This window comes from Porites lutea, chromosome 3 (assembly GCF_958299795.1).
Source record: "Porites lutea chromosome 3, jaPorLute2.1, whole genome shotgun sequence".
Lineage (NCBI taxonomy): Eukaryota > Metazoa > Cnidaria > Anthozoa > Scleractinia > Poritidae > Porites > Porites lutea.
In genome coordinates, this window is record NC_133203.1 from 49329370 (window position 1) to 49356511 (window position 27142).

The following is a 27142-nucleotide window of genomic DNA, read 5'->3' on the forward strand; positions in this document are numbered from 1 at the left end:
AAACAGTGGTACCGCGAACGTTGTTTTCCCCAATTATATTTAATTTTGGGGAGCTTGATAGTATCGTTATTGCGCGTATTGTAGGAATGTATATCACTCTTTCTTACAATGTCCAAAGAATGATTAAGTTGGCCATTAATACACTTGTATGCATATATACATCGATGACATTTCCTACGTTCTTCAAGATTCAGCCATCTCAAGACAATCAATGCATCGGTGGATGAGGAGTGAGGTGATCTATCTAATATCAACTTAGCTGCTTTGTTTTGGAGAATTTGCAATTCCTTCATAAGTGAGACATTGTCCTTGTCACCCCAGACTAAATCAGCATAATCAAAAATAGGTAGCACTAAGCTATTATAAAAAAGTAACCGGGCATCATAAGGTAAATAATACTTAATCCTACGTAGAAGACCAAGGTTTTTATTAACCTTACATGAAATATACTCAATATGGTCGGACCATGTGAAAGTTGAAGACAACATAACTCCCAAATATTTAAAACTACTTACAGAATTTATATCAGTGTCAAAAATAGATAACGTGAAAGAGGAAATACCAACAAGTTTCCTATTACTGCCTATAATCATGGATTTCGTCTTAGTAAGATTTAAAGTTAACTTATTTCCATGTAACCACTGGGCAACTTTCAAGAGATCATCATTTAGTGCCTCTTCTAACAGGTGTGGCTCTTTAGCAAAGTAGTACAGGACCGTGTCATCAGCATACAAAGTCACTTCGCAATTCTTTATAACCAGCGGAAGGTCATTAATATAAACCAAGAAGAGAAGCGGTCCTAGAATGCTCCCCTGTGGTACCCCAAAGGTCATCGGGAGAGGGTCAGACACAGCATCGCTACAGGCAGTCCGCTGTTTACGATGATTCAGGTAAGACTTGAACCACTGTAGAGTGCTGGGCGAGACATTGATAGCCGACAATTTAGATAGCAAGATCGTATGGTCAACGGTATCGAATGCCTTGGTCAGATCTAGGAACACTGCACCGCACAGTTCTCCACTCTCCATATGCAATAGGACCTCATCTGCAAAACTGGTGAGAGCCGATGTTGTAGACAGTTTGGGACGGAAGCCAAATTGTTTGCTTGAAAGGAGATTATTTGAATTCAGAAAGTCATAGAATTGGGAATGGACGACTTTTTCCAGAATTTTACTCATTGTTGGCAGAATAGAAATTGGGCGATAATTTGACGCATCTCTCCTATCTCCAGTTTTGAAAAGTGCAGCCACTTTCGAGCATTTCCATATTTCAGGAAAATTGCCAGTGCGAATAGAGAGATTCAGTAACTTGGTGATCGAGGGACAAATAGCACGCGCGCCATACTTTAAAAGTCTCGCACTGATGTTGTCCAAGCCAATAGCTTTATTTGTCTTTAGAGAAAGCAGATGCTTGAGTACTGTTTTCTCATCTTTTTTCTCATCAACTTCGTCAAGCGAGAAAGACTGTAGCATCGTGGCCGATCTGACTGGGAACATAGCAGCAGCTGATATTTTATTTGCAAGACTTCTGCCAATGGATGAGAAATAACAGTTGAGCACGGATGCAATAGAGGCTGGGGTGGTGTGTTCAACACCATCAACTACGATACATTGTGGGCTCGAGGATTTAGTCTTGCGCGAAGACACCTCATTCACCGCCTTCCAGATCTTTCCTGAATCCCCTTTAGCCTCTAAAATCAAGTCACAATAATACTTGGATTTTGCTGCCTTGACTTCACGATTGACCCTATTTCTTAACTTTCTATAGCGAGCCCAGTGAAAAGCAGAATTGGTTTTCACGGCTTTACGATGGTGAAAATCACGATCCTTCATCACCTCACTGATTGTATCATTCAACCACGGGAGCGGAACACCTCGTATTCTTCGCCTTTTCACGGGCGCATGCAGGTCAGCTATTTCAGAAAACAAGTGATTCCAAATAAACACGGCGTCGTCGATGTCTTCCTCGTTTTCAATGATGTGCCATGGGACGTTATTCAAGTCCGCTAGGAAGGTGTTCGCATCAAAGTTTTTATAAGAGCGGTATTCAATTGTCTTCGGTGGTGCCTTAATTACACCTGCTTTTAAAACACAATAGACGAGGTAGTGATCACTCAGCGAAACAGGAACAACACCGGAGTCATTGATGCGGTGATCATTGTTCACTAAAATCACGTCAAGCAAGGATTGACAGGTTTCCGTCACTCGGGTGGCCTCAGTAATGAGTTGCGTAAGATCGTGTGAAGTTGCAAATTTTTTAAGCTCTTGTTTTTCTTTCTTTCTTGAAAATGGCAGCATATTTGCATTTAGGTCGCCAAGAAGCACGAAATCACATTTTTCCAGGTTAACTTTCGTCATAGATATCTCCAAGTTTGAAATAAAGTTCGCAAAGTCAAAACCGGGGGCTCTATATGCACAACAAATCAATACTGGGCGACATTTAGTGCGCGATAGCTCGATCCATAGACATTCATTTGCGGCTGAGTAAAGATCATTCCTAACACGAAACGGCAAGCCTTCCTTTACATAGATTGCTACTCCACCAAAACCTTCTTTGGCTCCAGACCTATCCAGGCGAATGCAATTATATCCTGGAATAATAACATGAGAGTCTTCATAGCAGTCATCCAGCCAAGTCTCACTGAGTGTAAGAATATCTCTTTTAAAAGAGTTTCTGCAAGGTGCTGTTCGTCTTCATTCCCAGTGCTCTCGAAAACGACGCGAAGTGAGCTTAATTTGTAAGCGATTTCTTTTTTACGCTCACATTTCGGGCGAGCTAAACCAACCCTTGAAACTTCTTTGACGTAGCAAGTAAAAAAAAATTGCCCGTGGAGGTACTCCTGGGAATTCTTGATGGGGGTGTACCGCCCGTTTCGCCAAATCCTAACCCTATTTTAGACCAAAAAAATGTCAATCGCACATCCGTTTTCATACCAGGCCTCAACCTCGTCCCCAGGGTTTTTCCCTTAAAAAATGGGTGGGGCGCCCCACTCATTTTTTAAGGAAAAAGCCCTGGGGACGAAGTTGACCTGGCCTCTAAAATCCAAACCGATTTTCAGACCTCGCATATAAATTCGTGAGGTCGACTTGTGGCAAGTCTACTTAGATTAGAACGCCAACAAAAAGAATCTTAAAATCTTCTTCAAATTCGCAAATTTCTGCTTCTTTCTTCTTCATTTGAAATTGAAACGATAAATACGTTCATACACTCCCGTAGTTTACTTGAAAACCGGGTCGGCACATACCTATATGGCTTATATAACTAAAGGGAGTACCCCGGGAGCGCGAGAGCATGCACCCAAATTTCTCATACTTTTTAGATTATTTGTCTGAGTCCTTGAAATTTCTCCTGGGCTATGAACATCACCTCTGGAAACTATTTTTAAGAAAACTAATTTAGCATGTTCGAATAAAATTTATGTCTCGTTCTATCCTTTTCTCTCTCTTTTTTTTTTTTTTTTAAATAATTTCAGTTTTAGTTTCTAAACGTTTAGCACTGTTTTCTTTACTAAGGAGGTTCTAGTATAGATATCTACTATTATAGATAAATCAAGATCCTGCAAGAATACGTAACTGATGCTTCAATAACCAGTTACTATTAAGTAATGATCCGGGTAAGGTGGATAGCAATTTCTTTTGTCATACGGCAACGGTGCTTTCCCCTCGTAGGAATGTTCTCATTTTTACACAGAGAATGCATAAACCTACATGAAGGCCGTTTACGCAATAAAATGCAGGCACTCCACTTTGTAAGGGTGTTTTTTTGTGTTAAAAGATTTTGACCAATCACGAGAGTTGAAAAAAATAGCCAAGAAAAGTTTACAATTTTACATGTTCCCCACATAGGATTTCTTTGCTATTCAAACTGAGACCAGATTTTGTTATATGGAAGATGGTTGCAAAGTAAGGATGAATATATGTACCGCTTTATGAAGTTTTGTTAACTTTTGCTGTTGAAGCCAATCAGAAGTAAGTGCAGACAAAAGAAAAGTTAGCACCCTTTTTGCATTCCAACATGTTCGTTGCCGTTGTTGCTATCGTTCTTATCTGGACCGTTTCTTAAACCCCGACAAGACGAAGCTCCCAGTCAGTCTGTGGCAGTACGCAGATGGCCGCTAAGTTTGTCAAATTTTGGAAAACAGCTTACTCCAGTGGAAGCCGCCAGAGACCTTGGCGTTATACTTGATACAAGTACTTTCAATGATCATGTCACGGCAACTGTCGCTTCTTGTATGTCGTTACTAAGTCATATAAATCGCGTTAAACACTGCTTTGATAACCGCACTTTAATTCTTGTTCAACCTTTATTCAAAAATTTATAGTCCTGCAACGGGGTTACCATCACGCAAGACGCCTTAATAAAATGAATAAAATTTAAAGTAATGACGTTAAAAATAAAAAAATAAAAAAATAAAAAAATAAATAATAATAATGATAAAAATAATAAATTTCACAGCATCAATCATTATAATCAATGCCTTAGTTTTTGGCAAACTTTATTATTAACTGGGACTCTGCGACATGTATAACGTATTCTACAGACTACTATCAAATGAACGTCTTACTTTAGAAAGCTGGTTTACTAACTTAGAACAAACGCCACTGAATCGAAGCCAACAGTTACCAGCGCCGTACAAACCCGGGCGTACAAACGACTTATTGACGTGATCAAGCAAAACTAACTACGAGAGAACGACTGGAGAACTGACAATTTGACTAACAATAAACGACCGTTTAACTGTGACAATAGACGGATCGAAACGCACCAATTACTGATTACGAGTCTTCAGACATAGCCAATAAAATCACTGCTTAACTGACAGACGACCAATAACATCACTAAGTAATTGACCAACCAGACCAATAACCAGAGTATATTACCATCAACTGACGTGATACAACTCACTTTGACTCTGAAGATGACTACCGCACAGGTTGTCGAAACGTCAGTCACTGTCAACAACAACAGTCCTATTCAGGACTACGTTCACCAGGACGATCAAACTCAACCTACTTTTGAAACTTTATAATTGCTTCTCAGTCTGGAGTAATACATCAAAATCTAACATTGCCAAACTCCAAGCTGTCCAGAAACTTTGCCTGTAAGATTGTTAGCGGGGCCCAGATATACGACCATCATAACTCCCATTCTCAGAGGCAACTCAAGTGGCTCCCAGAAACAACACTTGTACTATCGCGATTCATTTATGGCATTTAAATGCATGATCTGCCTTGTCCCGGAGTATCTATCTGATCAGTTTGTTAAGCGCTCATCTACATCACCCCACAGAACTTGAAACTCTCAGTAATGTCAAATAAGTCCTTCATTTAGATCTGCAACTGGCCAAAGAACTTTTTATTATAGAATGGTATCTCTCTGAAACGCTCTTCCGCAAAATATCAAGTTAAGTCAATCGTTAGCGCAATTTAAGACTATGATGAGTAATAGACTTCGAATGGACTTTCTGAATTTATACTAAGATCTCAAAACACAGCTAGCAAAAGAACCCAGTAGTAAAAAGTTTAATCATCAGATATTTAATTAAATGCACGATCTGCCTTGTCCCGGAGTATCTATCTGAGCTTATCTGATCAGTTTATTAAGTCCTCATCTATATCACCCCACAGAACTTGAAACTCTCAGTAATGTCAAATAAGTCCTTCCTTTTCTGAATTTTTCCTAACTTTAATCTTAAATTTAAGAAGAATTCTTTCACTTATTCATTAACTAAGTTATTGAACAGCTTGCCTTCTCAAGTGCGTCTTTCAAGTGATGCTGATGACTTCAGAAGTAAATTGCACGATTGCAGCTTTTTGTGTCTTTTAATGCACGATTGTAGCTTTTAGAACGAGTATTATAGTTTTCCTAGTCACGTTTTTAGTATGTGGCTGTTTAGTCGGTTTTAGCTTTTTATATTTTATGTTTTATTACCAAGTTTTTTATATGTACAGTATGTTGCTCAGTGTCCGGGCGGTACCAGTATCTGGACACTTGAAACAAAAACTCAATTTTTGAGGGGCCCTTTTCAGTTCTCGGTAAACAAAGTATTTCGAGTGGAAGCTGAACATTTCAGCTTTAAGATGAAAGTTTTGGCGATTTGAAAGCTTGCGAAACAGTCGAGGAAGATGCCGTTCTGTTCAGGTGAGTATACTTTTCATTGCTAATATTTACGCTGTTTACTGCGCAGTAAAATTAGTGCTGCTCAGAAAAGGGAGGGTAATGTATGATATTTTCAAAGAAACTGTTTTATTTTTAAAGTGAAGATGCTTAAGGAAGTCAGGTTTTCAGAAAGTTTATTAATTCTTCTTGAAACTCGATTTGTTTGGAATAACGGAGGCCAGAAACATTCACTAAGTTTTGATGTCATGTGCCCAGTATCCGGACAGTTTTTTCTTTGCTGTACAGAATCGATGAATTAGCTGTGTACTTTATCCGGATAAGATTTATTTCATATCAGTAACTATAATTAAAGCTTAGGATATATGATATAGTCGTAAAATGTAATTCTACTCAACTCCGTATGGACGTTTTCTTCACTCATTCAGAGGCGACTTGATTTCGTGTGCACGGCTTGTTTTGCGGGACTGCGTTTTCTATATACAGCTATTTCAAAAAACCACCGGCGCGTTTTTAGGGAGTTTTCATTTCAAAAAACGGTAGTTTCATGACCATTTAAGCAGTTAACTGAAGGTGCAAATGAGCCTTCGAAAATTTTCTTATTTTTAATCTATAACAAGCTTTACCAATAAACCATAGTATTCGACAACCCTACACAAAAGTGATGCGTTTAATAAATTGGCTGCTGTAGTCTCACGATTGCGTTTTAAACTAATGTTATGAATGAACATAGACAAAACAATAAACAGAGAAATTTTTTATCAAAAAATTTTATTCGAAAACCCATAATTCTATCCTCAAAAGCAATTCGCGTAACACTAACTGGGTCGTGGATCCTTTCACGTAAGTAAAAGCGGCCGAAGACATCAAATGTCAACGCCAAAATCCGTCTCAAATCGTATAAAACATCTATGACACAACTATAAACACTTAAATTTCCATTTAAGAAAGGAATTTCCTTGATCATTAATGTGCAAATTGTACCTGAAAATTTTAAAAACGTTGCTGCTTTGGCTTCTTTTCAGAACAGGACAAGCGTTCCACAGTGAAGATTAATCAACCAGTTTGAAGTCCTTGTCCTTGAGGGCGAATCGTTGTTCAGCTAAAAGCTTCTTTTCTTCTTTTTCCACGAAAAGAAAACTTATCGACGATTCTTTTGAATTTTCCGGTTCCCATCTGTGTCTTAAAACAGAGCATTTAGCCTGGCATTGAGAGGCAACACAACAAAATCACCGCAGTATCCATTTTCTTTTCCTGGCAAACAAGAACTACCATCTGATAAATTAACCATCTTTACCCTGTCCCGTAAGAAACACCGGTAGCAAGCTTGTTTTGGTATTCCAACAGCTTTAAAATACAGAGCTTTCTCAAGTTGACGACGCTCATCTAAATACATAAACAAAGATTTTTGAAATTGTTTTGAACTTTTTTCGTTGCTACGTACGCTTTAGCCGCGTTCGCATGCGAGAATTTGGCGGGAAGGGATGCATAAAGGCGCAATAATGGTCAGCGTTCATTCGCTGACGCAAGCATCACGTAATGCTCTAAATCGGTCAAGAACAGGTAAAAACCCGATTTTTTAATTTGTTCGTCCAGATTTCTGGACGGATTTGAACGGTTGTCGGCAGAGGCTACTTTTCGCTCGCCATCTCATACCGCGAAAATGTAGCCTCTGCTCGCAGGGTAATATTTTGTCAATGTAGAGCCCTATTCAGCTCAGTGTTATTTCTCAAGATTATTGTAAACAATGTCTTATATTGCTGTATTGTAAATTTGAGCTGTCACAATTACTTTTTGGCGAATAAAAATCCATTATTTTATTGATGTCTTTTTGTCTATATAAAAACAATATAACAATATTGTTTTGCCACTCGAAAATAAAATTCATATCTTCATAATGGATTTCATATCTTCGCGCCACCGTGTAATATCCTCTATGTATGTAGGCAAAGAGAGAGGTTAGCCCCTAAAGCCCGTATCAGATAAAGCTTCAGTGTTATTTAAGCTGAACCTTTCACGTTCATTATGATAAAGATTTGTAACAAGAAGGCTCAGAAGAGCTTGATCATATCTATGACAACCGCCATGCTTTTCTCGTGGTGCCTCCCAAAAACCGCCTGGGCAATGAAGTCTTGATCCTGGAGGTGCTATACAATCTGTAACAAGGGCACAGACCGCTGCCCACTTCATGACATGCTCTTGGACATCTTCCGTGTTAAACAAAAGAATTGTACCCCCTGGTAACATAGTTTCTGTTAGGCCTTCTTTGGGGAACACTGGAAAATATTCAATCATCTTTGGATTGGTGGCCATTGCAATTGAATGTTCTTTTTCAATTTTAAGAAAGAACAGAGCTCCAGAGTTAAAGTGAACCATTCTTTCCAAAATATGGTCGAAATGACCGTAAATTCTGATTGAACTGTCAATCCACATTACTCCATCGAATTCTGATAACAGTTCTCCTATTAGCAGCAATTTCCAAGCATAGTTCTTTAAGTTTTTGATGTGAGGTGGATATTTCTCAAATTCAAACTTTCTATAGATAACATGAGTTTTGCTTTTCAATATATCCATTTGCGGCTCACTGAGTCCAATATCATAACAAACCAATTTAACTCCTGGTAAGTGCTTGGGAAAGTGATCTACAACTCTCATCAGCTCTCCAAAATGGTTGCTGGAAGCGGCAGAGACAGGAACAACGACGTCAAAATACGATGCTTTGGGATTTAGCTTCACAGGTTTACGTTTAAAAACGTTTTCCTTTAGAAAATCCTGTACGATTCGGAAGGTTTCATTGTCCATTTCAAATGTCTTCCCGGCGAAAGTAGGATCACTGACTGGCACGTAGTGGTCGATTGGTATCTCGCTTGACTTAACTTCAGCTGCTCTGCTTGAATTTCTACTGATACTGATATTCTGTGTTTTGTTGGAAGGGGTGAAAAAAGCTAAAAGAAAAGTTTGTCCGTGTCCCTCCAACAGATGGAACTCCAGCATGTAAAGAACCATTACTCCTGCAAAAACTGCGAAACCCACATTCAAGAATCGTTTCATGTTTTCGGTCCTGGCAGAAACGGTTTTCTGAGCACTCTTTATTCTTCAAAGAAATCAGTGACCTGAAAAATGTTTTAGCAAAAGCTAAGTAAGCACGGGGAGAGGACAACGATCAGGGCTGAGTTGCTCAAAGCATGGTTAGCTTTAACCATTGGTTAAGCAGTATCAAAACCAATACGTTGTCAAGTATTAAACGCTGGTTAACGCTAACCACGCTTCGAGAAACTGGGCCCAGGTTGAGAGTTTGAGTTGACGTAGAAATTAAGATTGAGTTAAGCTTGAGTTACCAAAGAATGTAACATATAATATTTGGATCCAAATGATGCCAAAGATCATCGGTGTTGCCCATTTCCTTTCGTGAACCGCCGGTCGATGTCATTTTAAAAGGTCCGGATCGATGCCACCATCGGTGAGCAAGCCTTTAGTCATTATAGATGCAATATATTCCCTGGTTAAAGTTAGTACAATAATGCCTATAATACGCTTTTGAATAGTCTCTTGTTAAACAATAAAAATGCAAGCAATATGGAAATTGTGAATTTATCATCAACTGATACTAACTCCTGTCATGAATTTGGTGTGGAGACAAGTGTTCCGTTCTAAATAATAATAACAATAATAACAGTTTAGATAATTTCTGGTCACATCATAGCTGTATTGGTTCTTCAAGTTGCTAATGACCAGTTAGCTGGCTGCACATTCAATGTGTAGCCAGTAATTTGCATAAAATTTGTTGGCGCTAAAGCTCGTTACGAGATACTAGGTTTCTATAGCTTCAGGACGGCTAAAAATTTCTAGACGACTGTTCAACTGATATACGATTTTCGAAGCAATATGTAGCGAGTTCACTACGATGTTCTGAAGTTTAATATTTCACATTTTGCACTCCAAGTTTAGCTATATTTCGTACAAAACTAAAATTTTCAAATTCGAAAATGTGGTGGAGAAAGAAATCTGAAAAAATTCTCACTTACGTAAAGCATAAAATTGCATCGATTTCGGATAACTCGATTTTCCCGCTAACTGGAATTAAATTTCCTTTCACTGAAATTTACCCCGATAACTCGAATTGCCAGGTAACTGGCACTGTTTTTCGTTTGCCCTCAGAGTTCGAGTTACCGCGGTTCTACTGTATATGAAAGCAGAAGCAGCAAATTAGGGTTTCAGAACGTTCTCCAGTGGTTTTCGTTCGTCTTTTTTTTTAAACAGAAGAATTTCTTTCAAATAAAGTATAAACAAGAAAAGCACAAATTTGCAAATGATTTCTAGCTTTAGGAGAGGGCGCGTTCGAAAGAATGACCTTCTGTTGCTAACTACTGACAGTATATTTTTGTCTTATTGTACACTGGGTTTGCAAAGATTGCGCTACTAGACTGAATATTTGAAACATAACTTACCTACAACTTGTTCACTGCTGTAAAAAAACCCTTCGTTATCAAGGGTGAACAAACAACTTTCGCAATTAGTTGTTGGTCCGCAGCTGGTCCCACGGCGGTTTAGGAAGGTTGCTCATGATTGGTTTGTTTGTTCCCGCTTTTAGCCAATTAGAATTCAGTTCCCATTTTCTGGAAAGTGTTCGCGCCAGAAGTTTCATCCAATCACAGCCTTGCTTTTATCGGTACCCTAAATGTGGACAAAGCAAAGCAAAATGGCCGCGCTAGAGGAAGCATTCATTCGAGCGGCTTCCTTATTTAAGATTTTGGAACTAAATGCGCATCAGAAGCGGGCAATTCAAGCAATTGTGGTCGATAAGAAGGATGTCTTTGTAAACTTGCCGACTGGGTTCGGAAAATCGCTTATTTATCAAGCTCTCCCGTTCGTGTTTGACCATGTAAACGAGAGTGCAGGTCACATTGTTGTAGTTGTGTCGCCATTGGTAAGCCTCATGGACGATCAGGTTAAAATTCTAACAGATCTTGGATTGTCTGCAATAAGTATGAGTTCACAAGAGGAGTTAGACGTTACAAAGATTGAGAAGGGAGAATATTCTATTGTCGTCGGCTCACCTGAGGCATGGCTAATGAATGATCGCTGGCGAAGAATGTTAGACAACCATGTCTATTCGAATAAGCTCTGCGCCCTGGCAATTGATGAAGCTCATGTCCTAAGGCAGTGGTAAGTTTGGGTGTTAGCCTTCTAGATTCTCTGTCAGCTTAAACAATAGTTTCTCTGCTGCGATCAAAGTTCACTGTTATCAGACATACGTTTAAGTATTTTCTCGATTTTCGCATCCAACTTGCTCGTTGAAACTATCTTCATGTGTTATTAAATATCATATTAGATAGGGAGTGTCTGCCAGAGACCAATTTTAACTGAATTTGCTATTTTTGTACGAGCATCTCTCGTTAAATTATGTTAAACCTTTACGGTCAGATCAGTGGGAATATTCAAGATTTTCTCTCTCTTGTGATGACAGGGGGATATCCCAAGACAGTAAAAAAGCAGCTTTTCGCGAGTGTTATGCCCATCTTCATGAATTGAGATCCCAGGCCCCTAAAGCAAGGATGATTGCACTGACTGCAACCGCAACAAAGCTCACTAAAGACACTATTCTTAATGTCCTACTCATGGAAAGTCCTTATGAGATAAAAGGAAGAACCAACAAGTCAAATGTCACATATTCTGTTGAGTACATGCCTAAAGACAGTGACCATGAATAGACCTATTCGGCTAACTCAATGTTGTACCCAATTCAAATCTCCCAGGGATATGATTCTTTGTGTATTGTTTTTGCATTATAATGTGGCATTCACATTTAAATGATATGGAAATTCCTGAAACAAAACGTTTTATTCCCAGAGGGTTTGAATTGGGTACAACATTGAGTTAGCCGAATAGGTCTATTGTACTTTGGATGGCTTGTTGATGAACTGATCAAGATACAATCATTGTGTGAAAGAACTATTATTTACTGTCAAACAATTAAGCAGTGTGGTATTATTTATGCAACCATTAAGGGTATGCTTGGAAAGCACATGTATGTTACAGTTGCCAATGATTCAAAATATGTCCTAGTTGAAATGCTACATTCTTGCACACCTGCAGCCAATAAGCAACAAATCCTTCACTCTTTTCAAACAGAACATGGAAAAATTTGTGTACTCATTGCCACAATTGCCTTCGGTATGGGAGTAGATTGCAAAGGAGTACACAGAATTGTTCACTATGGGCCATCAAAAAATGTTGAAGCTTATGTTCAGGAGACAGGGCGTGCTGGCAGGTCGTCACTTGTTTCCATCCGCCAAACTGACGTGACGTCATCTGATCTCCGGTGAACATCTTCGGTTTACGCGTCGGCTTCTTATCGTAAAAACAAATATGGCGGCCACTGTCTGGTCTAGACTGATATATGCTTGTCAGTATACCACTCAAACTAGCGAATGAAGTGAGATTATGTTTGCCAGGATTTACCTAACCGATCTACCTTGTGTTGTTTGGTTAAAAGGCAAATCTTAAGAGAAGGTAGGCCCGAGAAGGTATGATGCGAAAGCTACTATTGACATTTATAGTTTACGTTCAGAAAGTGGCAAGGAAAGACTTAAGCTTAAATTACTTTCTATCGAGCTCACTTCTAAAAGCATTCATATGGAGAGTATTCTATATAGAAAAAGATATTTCTGGTTTATCAGCTTAATTCTCAAGCGACGTCATTTTGGTGGATGGACAAGGTTCCATCTATCAAACTGACGTGACAAGTGTTGAAATTAACAAACCTCACTATCATTGTGTCGTTACAGAGTTTTCATTGAAATAGTCTATGGCATTACACGCCCAATTACTGCAGATTCTGTTAATTTTTCATTTATTTGGAGCTACATGTAATAACAAACTTACTCTTTAAGTACTGACTGCATTTATTTCGCTATTAAGTTTAGTCAGGGGCACCCAACGACAATTTTTGGAAAATAATAAATATCTGTTCAGAAGACGATTTGAGATCTAGAATTTTCGGAACATTTGTTGTAAAAGTCCTTGCTTCCCTGCCTCTCCTAGGATTTTCTAACATCTAAAAAATGCTATAATTGCCAATTTTTAACTGATTTTTACGCTAAAAAGGTCATCTAGAATTTTCGGGAGCCTTTTTTCTGGCTGAAATTTTCGAAAAGGTAAGTTATAAGCGTTGACAGGCTAAACACGACTCATAAGCTCGTGATAATGTGAAACGTGACCTTGAGAGTCTGCTTGAACAGTGGTTCCCTTTCTTTTTGTCTCTCTCGCGAAGGTTACTAGCACTACACAGTGCATGACTTGTAGCATTCTAAACTTTGACTGAGTAAATCTTGTTTTTGCCGCACTAAGTCTTATGTTAAGAGGTCATGAAATAAGTTTGTTACATGCATACTGAGTAATCATTTCCTGTGGTTTATGCTTCTGTAGGTGTCCCTGATAGGATTTGATTTCACATGCAGTTGTAAAGTGTTTTATATCCTTTGACCTCTGTTTATTACGGCTGAATAAAGATTTTAGTTTTTTTGGATTTCTCCGAAATGACTGTGTCTGATTAACTACATGCATGCATGCAAGTTTCTTTGTCCGTGAATGTGATTATTTCCTGCCATATCAGTATGACTCTGGGCCCAGCTCGATAGTGTGGTTTGCAGGATTTTGAATTTCCACGGATAGTGCGATCTTCAGACTGTAGCTTAAACTAAGCTACACCAAGTTTGGAGAAATATATTGTGCGTCAGTCAAGATAATTCTCTTAGCGCTCACACAGTTCATTTAGTTTTTCTTAACATAAGTGAGTCTTTGAACTGGAGTGTGATGTCTTGTTGTTCCTTCGTAGGTATTTACTTAAGTTTTTGCTTAACATTCGTCTATGCGACTGTTATGAATTCTTAAGCAAGACTGCAGTTTTGGAACTATAGCCTTCCTCGTCAGTTGCTACTATGCTAAAGTCTTAGGTACAGAAGATAAAGCACTATGATGGATATACTGATACCTCGTATGGCATCAACCTAAGCTTGACTTTAAGGTTTCGCCCTCTAGGAAGTATCCAGATTTGTAACTGAATACCTAAAGTCATAATTAATTTGGCCTGGTTTTCCAGTCACTAGGGAGGATCAAGGTTAACTTACAATTTTATAGAAATTGTTACTTATTCCTTCAAAATCTTGTTTGCCCACATGTACTTGAATACTTGAATGGCAAGCTGTAAAAATGATTTTCTTTGCACCCTGCTTGAATGTACAAGTCTTTATTTACATTTAGTTTCACACTTTGAGAATATTGGCCCAATGTTGATTCATCCGTACTTGTGAATGTGTCCTCAATTGCATGGATCTCTTCATGACAAAAGTCAGTCATGAAAAATTGGGGCTTCCAGCTGGCATTCCAATCATGGAAGATCCCTAGTGCTTCCTGTATGGAGGCTGTAGTTTCCCGTTGATTTATGAAAGACCCCACAACTATGTAATTTACATTTGTCTTTACCACTAGGAAAAATAGAGGGAGCTCATATCTCATTGTCTTGTAGGTTGCATTAAGCAGGGTGATCTCATTTCCGTAACAGATCATGAGTTGCTTTTGCCAGGCTGTTTGATGAGCAAACAAAAGATCATCTCACACACAATTTTGATCTGTTTCCTCATTGTTCATGCTTTCAGAAGCTGTTGATGAGGCTGATAGGGCACAGGGTCTAAAATAGAAAGAGCCTTGTGGGTTCTCCTGACACCAATTTTCAATTTTCTTTTCAAGGTTTTCCTGATCAGATTTGGACAGGATTTTTTTGACTGATGCCTGATACATGTGGTTCCTGATGTCCACATCTGTTGGATAATAGCGCCTGTTTGTTGATGCTGGTGGAGATTGCCCTGGAAGTAGTTCAGTTTTTACGAATTGCCTAAGATGTCTTAACATTTTGTCCACAGTTTTCACACCTTCGGCGATGTCGATGGGCTGCAGAATGCCACCAATCTGGCTGTTTGATACATGAGGAGAAAAATGAAAATGGAATTACATGTTTGACAGAAATATTTTGACAGCCATGCTGATAGTTGTAGGCACTGCTGGTACAATGTACACTTACATGTAATGAATGAAATGTCACTTCTGTCAACAACAACATTCAAAAAACAAATTATTTGGATAGAATAGCAACAAATCAGTTGAAATAATAATTCCTAGACAATTTTGTTTATTTTTTATCAGCTTCTATTTTAGTCCTAGACACTACTTGGACCTTTTTTCATGATCATTACTTCATTTACAGACCTAGGCTATGATTGTTAACACTACATAGCATGTAGCCACCCATACACCTGTTGTACTTTGTGACCTAGCCTTTGAGTGGAAGGTCTGACTTGACTTTCTTTCACATGCCTTCTTGCCTTTTCATAGGAAAGTAATACCTGTCCGAAACTATAATTACCATAATGATTTATACATGAAAAACTAGAAGGTTTATATGAAAATGACTCAACTCTTGTCCCACCCATTCAAAGTGTTTTTCCTTAAGCCTTCAACTATTACTCAAACAAAAAGAGCCAAAAACAAAAGTTAATATTATTGTTCTCAAGTTAAGGTAGTGTCCCAGTTCTTTCCATTGACATCAACAGACCTCTCCAGTGATGTGATCTTTGTGTTCATCCTCCTTTGGTAATTGGATATAAATTCTGCGTTCCACTTGGGGTTTCTGTCCGCTGGTTATATCAGTCTTCAGCTTTTTGGACATGTCCCTTCTTAGTCTTTCTGTGTCATCCCTGATCTAATAGAGTTAAAAGACAGTAATAAGTTATGAAATGAAGGGATGTATTTTACTGAGCGGAAGTATAATGTCAATTGGTATTATCACTATTGTGATGGTGGTTTTGTACCTTGTAATTGCAATACTTTATGACTTTTGATAAACAAATACTTGCAGGGCAGCCAAACTTCATTGTGTCTTGAGGTAGAAACCTCCTCCTTTTGAATGAGTGATCATCAACCTGTAGTTAGAAGATTAATATTATAGATTCCTTACAGTTTAGTGCTAAAAGCACCAAAAAGGCTGTGGCTGTGAAATAAAAATGCAGATATTTTTTAGTCATAACCAACATACCTTCTCTTCAGAATGTCTCGCTTTAAATGACTTTTTCCTGTCTGGTCCATGTTGGCAGTCAAATACCTTGGTGCCAATTATACTGAATGGTACTCCATCAAATGGAATTTTGTCATCTTTGAAATAGACTTTTCTTTGCTTGGCAAAGGGATCTGTGTCATAGAAACAAGGAAAGTCTGTATTATGTTTATTAGGGCTGTACTCTAGCAGTCCTCAGAGGCCCCTGGTGACTTACTGTTGCTTTTCGGCAAGAAAGCAATCTTAGTTTTTGCCCAAAATTACTATGCTGGGCAGCCAGAATGTCAAAGGGTTAGTGTTTTGGGCTCCCCAAATTTTTTTTCTTAGAGCATAGCCTTGTTTATTATAATTTTGAATGTAACCTGGTATGCAACCTACCCCACAGTCAAGCCAATGTATTACATGCACCCTTTGCAGATAGTATTCAGTCAACCATAGATTTAAAGATACCGTAAAATTCCGAAAATAAGCCCCTCCGTGTATAAGCCCCTCCAAATATAAGCCCCCCAAACTGGTAACGCAAAAAACCCTCTGTAAAATCGCCCCTCCAAATATAAGCCCCCTGGGGGCTTTTACTTGGAAAATTGCCCTCAAATACAAAATAAAACAAAGCAAAAACGGTAATTTACCTCCAACTATAAGGCTAGCCCAATCGATTTTGAAACGCAAATTTCCCTCCCGTATATAAGCCCCTCCGAATATAAGCCCCTCAAAAAGGGCTTTTCAAAAATATACGCTCCGGGCCTTATTTTCGGAATTTTACGGTATTTCATGTCTTTGATTCATAAATTGTTCATGCCATGAATACTACTGTGTTTAGAATATGCACATTCTACTCCAGCATATTTTCCCCCCCCCCCAACAAAAGAAAAATTTCTAAGATCACAGCATTGTTTATTATAATCTTTTGATTGTAATCTGGCGTGCAAGCTACACCACATTCTACTCCAGCATTCTTAACCCTATTATGTTACACTGCACTGCTAAAATCATAGCTGCTGATAACCAATCAGATTCAAGAATTTTTTTATGACCAACTTATTGTTTATGCACTTATCAACTGAAATCCCCCCTCCCCCACCCCCAGGACAGGGTGGGGATTTGACTTCATGTCAACTACAATGGTGATTAACCCACATGAGGGGGCACTTAAACTTTTAAAGCCCCCACCTACAGTCCTGTAGAAGAAAACTAAAACATGGCAAATCTTGAGAAATCCCCAGCCCCCAACGGCAAAACATGCTGTCAAATTTTATCAAACACCCTTTGTTCCCCCACCTTGGCCCGGGGGTGGCGGGGGGGGTCGGCTTTCAGTTGATAAGTGCATAATTATTTTGTTGCTTCATAATTATCTTACCTCCAGCACCAAACATTTTGTCTGATTTAAAACAAGAGAATTTTGTTGTTGTTTCCAGTTCATATTGTCTTATTACAGTCATGGCTTCCTCAACTGATCCAACATAGCCAACAAACTTGTTCGTTGATCCTCTTAACTTGGCTTGCCAAGTACATACAGTAGCACTGTCTTTCTCACTTTCTAAATATATGCCTTCAGCTGTGCCGCTACCTTCTTGGGCATTTGCTGGCAAAGCCATAACAAACGACTTTTGCTGAGTACTATAAACCGAGCAGTCAACTTCCAGATCTCATACACCCGGAAACTTTATTATTTTCCTTTCGAAAATGCCCGCCAAACAACAATGCTTAGCGGGAAAATCTTCGGAATTCCGAGACAGGTTTTTGGTACATTAGAGCGACTTTCGTATGACCTTGAAAAATGTTTTTGGTAAGTGTTCGTGATTTGTTTCATCAGCCAATGGCTGAAAAGATATAAACAAGGACTCTTCGTTTTCCCGAACAGCAAGTGGTAACGTTTGCGCATGCGTCAAGCTTGCCGGGAAGCACTTGTCGACGGGAAATCGTAATGGCCGAAAGCTGTTCTGAAGCACTTTCAAGGGAGATTTTTTTGCATACCCAATCAACAACAGACATGTCTTATAGATTGGATACTTTGGCTAAGCCATGTTGAAGTGTCATGTATGCGAGAAGGACCATTTAGCTTGTTTGTTTTCGTCCATTTGGCTCCTCTGATGAAGCAGATAAAGCAATCACGAGGTCGTTTGTTGTGATATGTTGATTTGTTGACATTCAAGCGGTCACGGATTTCTGGGTTATCTTCCACGATCTGCAGAGCCGCCTAACATTTAGGTAAGATATACCCCTTGATTTACTTTGTGAAATGTGGAGCAGCATCATCGATTGTTATGTGTTAAAATTATAGCAGCCTGAATTCAACGTCATTTATGTGATCCTGGTATTTTTGTAGTATTTGACCCTGACCGTACAGCGAGATCCAGTTATATATCCCACACAAGCGACTAAACAGGTTAAACTTCTCTTTCGGTCACTCCGTATTTTCACTTTTAATGGTTAATTCAAAGGGGGGAAGTTCGAGTATTTTGATACTATTTAGCGGCATGAAATCAACAAGCAAATTTCCTGCTCTTACAAGTAAGGCCATAGTCGGATGTTTCCTTCCATTTTCGAAAATTTGCTTTTCTGGTTTACATTGGTGCTCTATGGCGATTACTTATTCTCAGAGACTAAGAGATCGAAGCGGTGGATTGTGAAATATTATTTGTTAAAACTTCGTTAAACATGGACAAATTTTTCTTGTCCTTTTCAACCTTGTTTTTAGATTTTTCGTTAACATGTAAAAGTATATCCCAACAAAACTTATTTGTAAGAGCATTGTTTCGGAACACTCTTTCATTCTTGAATGTTTGATTTTGCATCCAAGGGGGGGGAACACTGATGAATTTGCATTTTAATAATCATGCACTGTAAGCTCTCAGATTCAGTGACAAGAACCCTCACCATTTGGAAGATGATTTTATTCTGATAACTATTCAATGTTGATTTGTTTATACATACAAAATTGGCGCCTAAAAGAATTTTCATTTTATGCTTAAAATGTTTACATAATATCTTGAAACATAACTGAAATCAATATAAAATATGAAAATACACATATGTGTATTCTTTTCCCTGCCCTACTATAAAAGTGGTTTAATAAGTGTGATTCAATGCATTTTCATATGACCATTACAATATTACTCCCACTTTGACACTAGCACAAGTTCAAGCGTAAAACAATTCTTGCCCTTGTTCACCTTTGCACTTGCTGGACTGCCATTCCTGTTTGAAGTACAGACAACACTGGACATGAAATCCCTGTATTTGATTCCTTACATTGGCATCCACATAAGAATTAGCTTCATCACATACAATGTATTTGTACGCTTACAAAAATCATAAATGTTATTATTCCTTTTCTATCCAAAAGATTTCTTTCCTTCTTGAATATAAATTCGTATCCAGGACACTTTAGAAATCCTGAATATCTAAAGGGGTATCGCTAGTTGTGGGCAACAACTAAATGGCATAGGGGTAACTTTTCACTCTCCGATAGAAATAGATCTTTTGATACTCTGGGTCTCATATATTCAGTGTTTGTGCACATGAATTTAGGAGCACTTGGCTTGCCAATGTTGGTTTGGCTGTGTATACACTGTAGTAGTGTATATAGTCATATATCATAGGCTGCACAAGTTGCAATTTATGTAAAATTGCCCCCGAAACAAGCTCATTGATGCTCCTGGTATCGCAAGATGACAAGTTATGAAAAATTTCATTTGCCTTTTGCCTGTTGTAGGAGCTCCCTATGAGATGCTCAGCACTAAACCTTGTTGATTCAGGTGATAGTCATTGAGGACAACTGCATCGTCACATTTAAAACCAGTCGCACTTTTCACTCAAGCCATAGCAGAGCTGGTACAAAATGGCGACTATCTGTTTTTTATTTAACCCTATGCTGTCTGCAGAATGTGAAGGGTCTGTCACTCCATCCTGAACTGCATCAAATAGCCGTGGTGCCCCAGAAGTGACACAGACAAGCTTTAATTTTAATGAGTCATACATTAGCTCACTTGAAGCTACCATAAAGTCAGACTTTATAAATATCAGGCTTTAAGATCCTTAAGTTCTCCTCATGTTGAAATTGAATGAAAAGGAAAAGTTAGAGCTAATTTTCTCTCATTTTCAATTTTTTAATCTTCAAATCATAAGAAATTGGCCGCAAAAAGATATGGGCTAGTCTAGGGAGCTAGGCCTTATTAATTATATCTTAAATAATTAATACATGTGCAGTAGAAAATACCAAAAACAAAATTTATGAAAAGCAAAAATGAGTGCAAGCATCCAAGTACCAGAAGAAGAAAATTCACTTCAATATCCCAGAGGGAAAATTCTGTTTTAGATATGACTATGATCTTTACTATTTTAAGTATTTTCACTGTTGTGTGCATATTTGCAATTTTCTAGTATGTAGAAGTGAGGGGAGTAAAGGGAAGGATTTTTCATGGTTAGGGTTACCTCAATGAAATACATCTGTAATATGAAACATCTTGTACCACACTCCTGTTTTGGCTCATCTAATTCTTTATTTTAGAAGTATAAGGGGCATCTTGGAGTCAAGAGCCTCCATATTACAAAATTCTGTCTACACCGCTGAATAAGTTAAGGCATCAATAGATTTAATAGATGTCACTTCTAGAGTTTAGGTCTTTAGTTTTATATCATCTAATCAAAAAAGGAAATATACAATTTCATAGCCCTGGGTGGGATATCTTTGAAATTTTATCAGTTGCAGAATTAGGGCACTGCACCTGCTTTAGCCACTGGTGGTTATTATGGGGTATCTCTGAAAAGTAATCACTGGCAGAATCACTGCACTAAGGTTGCACATCTCTGAAAAACAGGGCGTTCCTGAACCATAACTGACGTGAAATCGTATTATTGCAAGGAGATTGTCGCAAGAACTTTAGTTATGACTATATAAACAGACTAGCATTTAGAATTTTTTTTCACAGCGTTTTATTTAAATCGTAAGCGTTGGACGTTTTATACTCGGTCACAACTTACATGAAGAGATTTTTTCCTAGTAATCCAGTGTTTAATAGAGGAGTTTTGCAGCTGTTACACAGAACCCCATCGACGTGTCCGCGCGCAAGCCAAAACACGAAACAATAATCACTCTGTCTCATGGACCACAAACCGCGCAAAATTGTGAATGATCTGCGACTTATTAGCCTTGAGACCAATCTCGCATATTACACAGAAGACTTTGTCTTATCTGCACTCCTCAAAGATAGAACAGATGACTAAGACCTGTAAGACGATGGTAACTTTTAAAAGAGGCGCCATTTTTCTTTGCTGCATTCGCTGCGATCCAATACCACCACCAACTTCCGTCCAGCGGCTCGCGCATACTCGCAACGTTACCACTTGCTGTTCGTTTTCCCGCCAAAGAAAACCCTAATATGGAGAAGGCACTGTTCGATTGGCCAATCATGTTGCAGTATGACGTCAAAGCGAAGCAGGGGCTGATTTCTAGAAAGTTCTCGGGCATGCAAGCGATCAGTGGAGGTGGTAGTGGAGTTAGCTGTTGCATTCAGGGACTTTGGTCTCTTCTTGTGAAAATTTGGTTTTCTTACAAATTCTGGTGATTAAACAACAATGGAAGCAGTTATGTGTGGCTCATCTTTACACCAAAAGTGCTGAACGAAGATGGAGAGCCCGATTCCGTTACCCATGTGGTGACGCCGCTTACTACGCTGGCGAGTTTATTCGTGAATAGTGTCCTTCTTGTCCTCGAAAACGAGTAAGAATTTTAGTTTGCTTTTTTTTTTCGTGTCATGTGGGACGTTAGACTATGTATCCCTTTTAGTCGATTGTGAGATGAATTAGAAGTCAAGAAAATTTTAAACGCTTTCCACTTGAAGCGGCTTTGACCAGACTTTGATCACGTGACTTTGTTGATGGTGACGTTTTTGGGCTCTCCATCTGACAATATTTTTTCTCGTGTCCTTTAATTAAAAAACCCGAAAATTTCATTATGTCAGACGCGTCAAATGTTAAACGATTTTGCCGAAGGTGCAAAGCACATGGTTTTAAAGCTGGAATACATTCAGCATGCCCTTTTAAATGTTGCAAGTGCGCGGAGTGTGAGAAGATTGCAAAACACAACGAAATGGCGCGAGAGCGAGCTCGAAAAAGACGTGCCGACGAGCTGGCCGGACCATTGCTACCCTCAAGCAGCGTTGACCTGACTATTGAGCAAGTCATCCAACTTGCAAACAAGAACTCGGGTACTGAAGTGGCGAAAAAAAAGATGTCCACAACTGCCCTTAAAGCCGGTATGTTGTCAACTTCATGATCTTTTGATCCAATTTTTTGTTAATTTACCTTTCCAACTATTTTAGTTACTCTTAAGGTATCTTATTGCCTTTGAAAGTACCATTTGTATTTGAAGTATACCTTTTTAAAAATGTTGGACAGGAAAATTTGTTGTTACAGTAATTTGTTGCACTTTGGCTTGTACATGAAATTCTCGTGAATGACACACAAATTATTTGACAGATTTCCCGATGTTGCCTAAAATACATTCTCAGAATAGCTTTTACAGTGCAGTTTTGCGATTTCATTAATGTTAAAATTTCACATTTTTATTAGTAATGCTTCTCTAACAATTTTGTTATCAAGTCAGGGCACTGAATGAGAGAAAGGATCAAATTTCAGTAGTTTTCTGTGACATCTGGGACGTCACTATTTTCATTGCTTGTGTACTTATCAGCGGCCATCGTGTAAAGCCATGACAAATTTTTCCCACTTATCTGGCTTCTCATCAACACTTACTAATAAAGTGTGATATGGTATTGTTAAAAATTAAATTTGCTTAAAAAGTAATACAGTAAAACCAACAACTAGAGACGGTCTAAGAACCTGGATTTTTCTAAGTTAGCCTAAACAGGATCCCATATAAATGGTAGTTAGTTTAAGGTTTTAAATTAGTCCTCGCCTTTCATGACTGGGGTGATTTTCACACGCGCTTGCGTTTCGCTCGCTCTACTATCTCTGAGAAAAAAATAGGGATTACTCATAGTCTCTTCTTATATAGGTTCTTTCTGAAAAAAAAAGATACAATATAGCTAAGAGTATTCAGTGGTTCAGCTTTTTCCTTACATAAAAGCTGCAAACCATAACATTGCAGTTGGAGTGTTAAGGCACCTGTGTCTCTAAAGAGGATTCTGAATGTTGACTTATTTGCTTAAGTGTACAAAATTTTTTCATACATTTAAGAAAATAATAGCCTCCCACGCAGGGGTTTTTAGTGGCGTGTTTATTTCGTCCCTCCCCACAAACACCATTTGTGGGTGCGATGAAGTATAAGTTCCCCAAAAAATCCTGCGTGGGGAGCTAAGAAAATAAGAGCCTGATTCACATTTTAGGCTGAACAGGTTCCTGTATACAGGGTGCTTAACTGGCAAAATTTGAGCCTAACAGGTTCTTAGTCTCAGGGTCTTACTGTTATTATTCTTATGGGTTATGCATTGTTCATTTCTACGTGTAAACCATCCCCTTCCCCTGGGAATTTGTAAGTTTTATTACTTGGCAGTCTATTCCCCACCTCAAGGCATACAGAAAAAGACAATTTCTCACCCCTGCACTCCTCATCAACCACACATAACATTGTTTTGGGTACAGGATAAATGTTTCTAAGGTTTTCTATTTCATAAAAACACTAGACTGAGATCTCTGTTTTGCAAGCCGGGCATCCATATTTATATACAGTCTATTTAAGTTGTCTTGTTATATAGATAAATTCACTTAAGAAATATTTCTTTGTTGGTGACGAAAGCCATCCATCCAAGTATGCGTCATATGCACATTGGTTCTACAATAAAAATTTCGTGGTTCATACAATCTTGAAAAGGTCTTGAATTTTAGTAGTCGTCTTGAAAAGTCCTTGAATTTGGTTTAGGTCCTTGAAAAGAAATAGATTTCTTTAGTAGGTCTTAAAAGTCCTTGAAATTCACAACTTTGTCTACGCATACACCTTTTTCTGTAGAGTTAGATTTTATTTTGCCGAGGAAAATTTGGCTCATCTTCATAGGCAGAAAGAACCTGTAAAATTCACGGGCAACGTACAAACATTTTTAGTAAAAGGACAATGTTTTATTTATTATCAATATTATTTTAAATGACTCCATGACGTGTTTTAGCCAATAGGGTGATCAAAGGGGGTTAAAGACCTTGAAAACTGTAAGTTGTCCTTGAAAAATCCTTGAAAAGTCCTTGAAGTTTGTGTGTCTGAAGTTGTAAGAACCATGAAGATATAAGCATACCTTTCAGAATACAGATTTTACTTTTGAGTGGTTATTTGTTTCTAACCAGACTGCAACAAATTCTTGAGATTTCCCCAGGAAAGAACAGTCTTAGGAGTCTTCTCCATGCAGTCTGGCACCATCATGTCAACTCAGAAATGACATAATTCACAAGAACAACAAAAATGTGATTTTTGATTTCCCTGCTCCCTATCCCCAGGACAGGACCGCTTCAAACAATTCCCCCCTCAGGCCTGAAGGGCTGGACTTGTCTTAGGGGTTGACAGGAGGGATGTTGACACATTGAATTGAACCATGCAATACCCTCTCAGAAATCCAACGAAAAAAAGAACACATGACAGGTAAATTGAACTGATGTGACTTGGTCCAAATTTAACAATATATTAAATTTATTGTGTATATATGTATATACTGTTGTTTAGAGAAACAGAAAAGCAGAAGACTTGAGATGTCGAAATATGATCTGTTTGTTAACAACTTTATGAGCTCTTTGAGTGAAGCAGACAAGTTGAAGAGCCCACTTTCCAACATGGCATGTGCCACCAAGGCCTGGATGGAAGAAAGGCAACATACCATAAGCGGTCGTGTAAAGAACACAAGTGCAAGGCAAGGAGATGAATTAAACGCCCTGGGGCTAACTGAGTACAGTGATGTGGAGCACGTGAACCTGGGACTTCCATCCTCACTTGGTTCAGAACTTCAGAATACTGGTTCAGGACTTCCATCAGCTCATGGCTCTGGTGATGAGAGTGCTGCTCTTTTGGTTGACATTTCCCCCCAGCTGTCACCTCCACATTTGGAAATGCACTTGACAAGTGCAAATGAGGAGGTAGAGAATGCTGCTCTTTTGGCCAACATTTTCCCCCAGCTGTCACCTCCACATTTGAAAAAGCACTTGACAAGTGCAAATGGGGAGGTAGAGAAAGCAATAATTGCTTTTGCAATTTTTGCAATTTTTGCAATTTGCAATTATTGATGCCATTCTCCTGGAAAGTCCCTCTCAAAATATGGTAAACAACAGCAACTTAAATGTCCTCGTGCAAATGTTCCCGCAGTTTAAACAAGAGGGCATTGCTAAAGCTTTGCAGTCGTGTGATAATAAGCTGTATGATACTGTGGATCTACTTTTGAAATTATTACCTGTCAGTGAGGAGAGCAAGAGAAGGGATTCCCCGGTAATATCTTTTTCCCAGACTGTTACTAGAGCAGTCAGTAACATTCCTGATACTGATCTAAATCATTTTGCTGTGGCCTTGAGCAGCACATCCACTGCCTCGGGTTCAAGGAAAGCTGCATTCTGTAAGCGCTGTGGCCACCATTTATCAGGGAGTGTCATGGGAGGTCTCTGCCCAAACCCTGCATGTGGCCAACCATTTAAACCAAAGTTGAGGATGTAAGACAAACATCCAAGGAAAAAAAGTTATATAGGCAATGTTGCAAAGCAACATTTACAAAATCCTATGACATCAGTATGAAATAGGCCTTTTGCAACAAAAATGATGGTCACCTGATTGTTCTCTTATCTGTGAAAATGAATTCAAAACAAATACTTTTTGGAAAACTATTTTTAACAGAAGTTGATTTAAAGCATTTTATGATTAGCGAACATATAAATTGTCAGACCTATATCTCAAAAGTAGCAATTGCTGTAGTCTTGAAAATTAGAAGGATCTTCATGTGGGAAGAACTCTTGCTATTCAACCATCATTATTTTAGAGGTCTTCCAAAAAAAGTTATATTTCTCAAAGTAATACAGGCTAGACCTTGTGACTCGATACATGACCTTGTAATTCATTACAGGTTAAGACCTTCACAATATCTCAGCATCGTACAGCATTGGTCTGGAAATGGGTGTCCTTGCTAATATTTGAACATACTCTTTCCATTTTTGAAAGTTAGATTACTCTAGCTTCAAGGCTCTACTAAGGGAAATCAGTCATGTGATCAACAAAGGGCCTATAGTCTCGGCAACTTGACACAAAGTCATAAAAAAATATTTTGTTCCCTTGAACTCTGTTTAGGAGTACCAAATTGTTCTTGGTGTGAGACCAATACAGGCTGCAGACTGGTGAGCAAACGATGTTGTGAAATGGTCTTAAAACATGTCAAAACTACTGGTATTTTGAGACTTTAAAAGAGACAGTAAACTGTGTAGAGATAGGGATAAATCTGAGACATTTCACAGCATTGTTGTCTTGTCTACCTGCAATTGCTGCCCATCAGTGTCATGAAACTATTTGACAATGTTTTAAAAAGATGCATAAATCATGGCACAGTGTGCCAATGCCTTCAGGTCTAAGGGTTATCATGACATATACAAATATGGCCAATGTGGTAAATTTGTAACAAAACTGTAATCTACAAATTCTTTTCAAAAAGGATTAAAAATACAGTTATAAGGGTCATTGTATGTTCAATTCTTGCCAATGGCATACATGCCCAAAACCCATCTGAGTGTCCTCAATGATGCCTGTTGTGCAAGCTATTCCAATATTTGGCACTGTATCTCTGTTGTTTGTAACCTTGATGATTGTCTTACATCTTCAAAGTCAACTTTGAGGCTACCAAGGTTTGGATTGTATTCACAATAAGAAAGCCACTGATCGGTAATAAAGCAAGGCATTTTATTGAATTTATGACCAAAAATTAAAACAATAATTATGCCACTTGT

At 38.5% G+C, this 27142-nt stretch overlaps 3 protein-coding genes and 1 long non-coding RNA gene across 5 annotated transcripts; 3 read left to right on the top strand and 1 right to left on the bottom strand.

Moving 5' to 3' along the window:
- Positions 1 to 10713: 10713 nt before the first annotated feature.
- LOC140932445 (uncharacterized) lies at positions 10714 to 12386 on the top strand (the record flags this gene model as incomplete). Its single annotated transcript, XM_073382055.1, has 3 exons — positions 10714 to 11283; positions 11585 to 11814; positions 12007 to 12386. Coding segments are annotated over exons 1-3 (1098 nt in total), but the record flags the coding sequence as incomplete, so codon positions are not given.
- Positions 12387 to 12391: 5 nt separating this feature from the next.
- On the top strand, positions 12392 to 16198 carry LOC140931339 (uncharacterized). 2 transcript variants are annotated; one of them, XR_012164957.1, is made up of 2 exons: positions 12392 to 12644; positions 14866 to 16198. It is a non-coding gene; the product is annotated as an uncharacterized lncRNA (long non-coding RNA). The 2 variants fall into 2 exon arrangements; XR_012164958.1 differs by having other exon boundaries at positions 12392 to 12630.
- On the bottom strand, positions 15511 to 17960 carry LOC140931338 (calcium-responsive transcription factor-like). Its single transcript, XM_073381133.1, has 3 exons — positions 17583 to 17960; positions 16208 to 16359; positions 15511 to 16094 (listed from the first exon to the last, which is right to left on the bottom strand). The coding sequence occupies exons 1-3, from the start codon at positions 17818 to 17820 to the stop codon at positions 15945 to 15947; spliced, it is 540 nt and encodes a 179-aa protein (XP_073237234.1). The 5' UTR covers positions 17821 to 17960; the 3' UTR covers positions 15511 to 15944.
- A 3243-nt stretch (positions 17961 to 21203) lies between these two features.
- LOC140932447 (uncharacterized) lies at positions 21204 to 25868 on the top strand. The gene is made up of 4 exons (XM_073382056.1): positions 21204 to 21947; positions 22189 to 22482; positions 24894 to 25387; positions 25527 to 25868. Exons 2-4 carry the CDS (start codon positions 22317 to 22319, stop codon positions 25866 to 25868), a joined length of 1002 nt encoding a protein of 333 aa, XP_073238157.1. The 5' UTR covers positions 21204 to 21947; positions 22189 to 22316.
- Positions 25869 to 27142: the final 1274 nt, after the last annotated feature.

Bases quoted from the DNA above. Each gene is read 5' to 3' on its own strand.
- LOC140931338 (XM_073381133.1), bottom strand. From the start codon at position 17,820: ATGGCTTTGCCAGCAAATGCCCAAGAAGGTAGCGGCACAGCTGAAGGC. The intron at 16,360-17,582 runs GTAAGATAATTA...TCTATGACACAG, and splicing joins CAAAATGTTTGGTGCTGGAG to ATCCCTTTGCCAAGCAAAGA. The intron at 16,095-16,207 runs GTATGTTGGTTA...TTCTAACTACAG, and splicing joins CGAGACATTCTGAAGAGAAG to GTTGATGATCACTCATTCAA.
- LOC140932447 (XM_073382056.1), top strand. From the start codon at position 22,317: ATGGCGCGAGAGCGAGCTCGAAAAAGACGTGCCGACGAGCTGGCCGGA. The intron at 22,483-24,893 runs GTATGTTGTCAA...ACTGTTGTTTAG, and splicing joins CACAACTGCCCTTAAAGCCG to AGAAACAGAAAAGCAGAAGA. The intron at 25,388-25,526 runs GTAGAGAAAGCA...ATGTTCCCGCAG, and splicing joins TGACAAGTGCAAATGGGGAG to TTTAAACAAGAGGGCATTGC.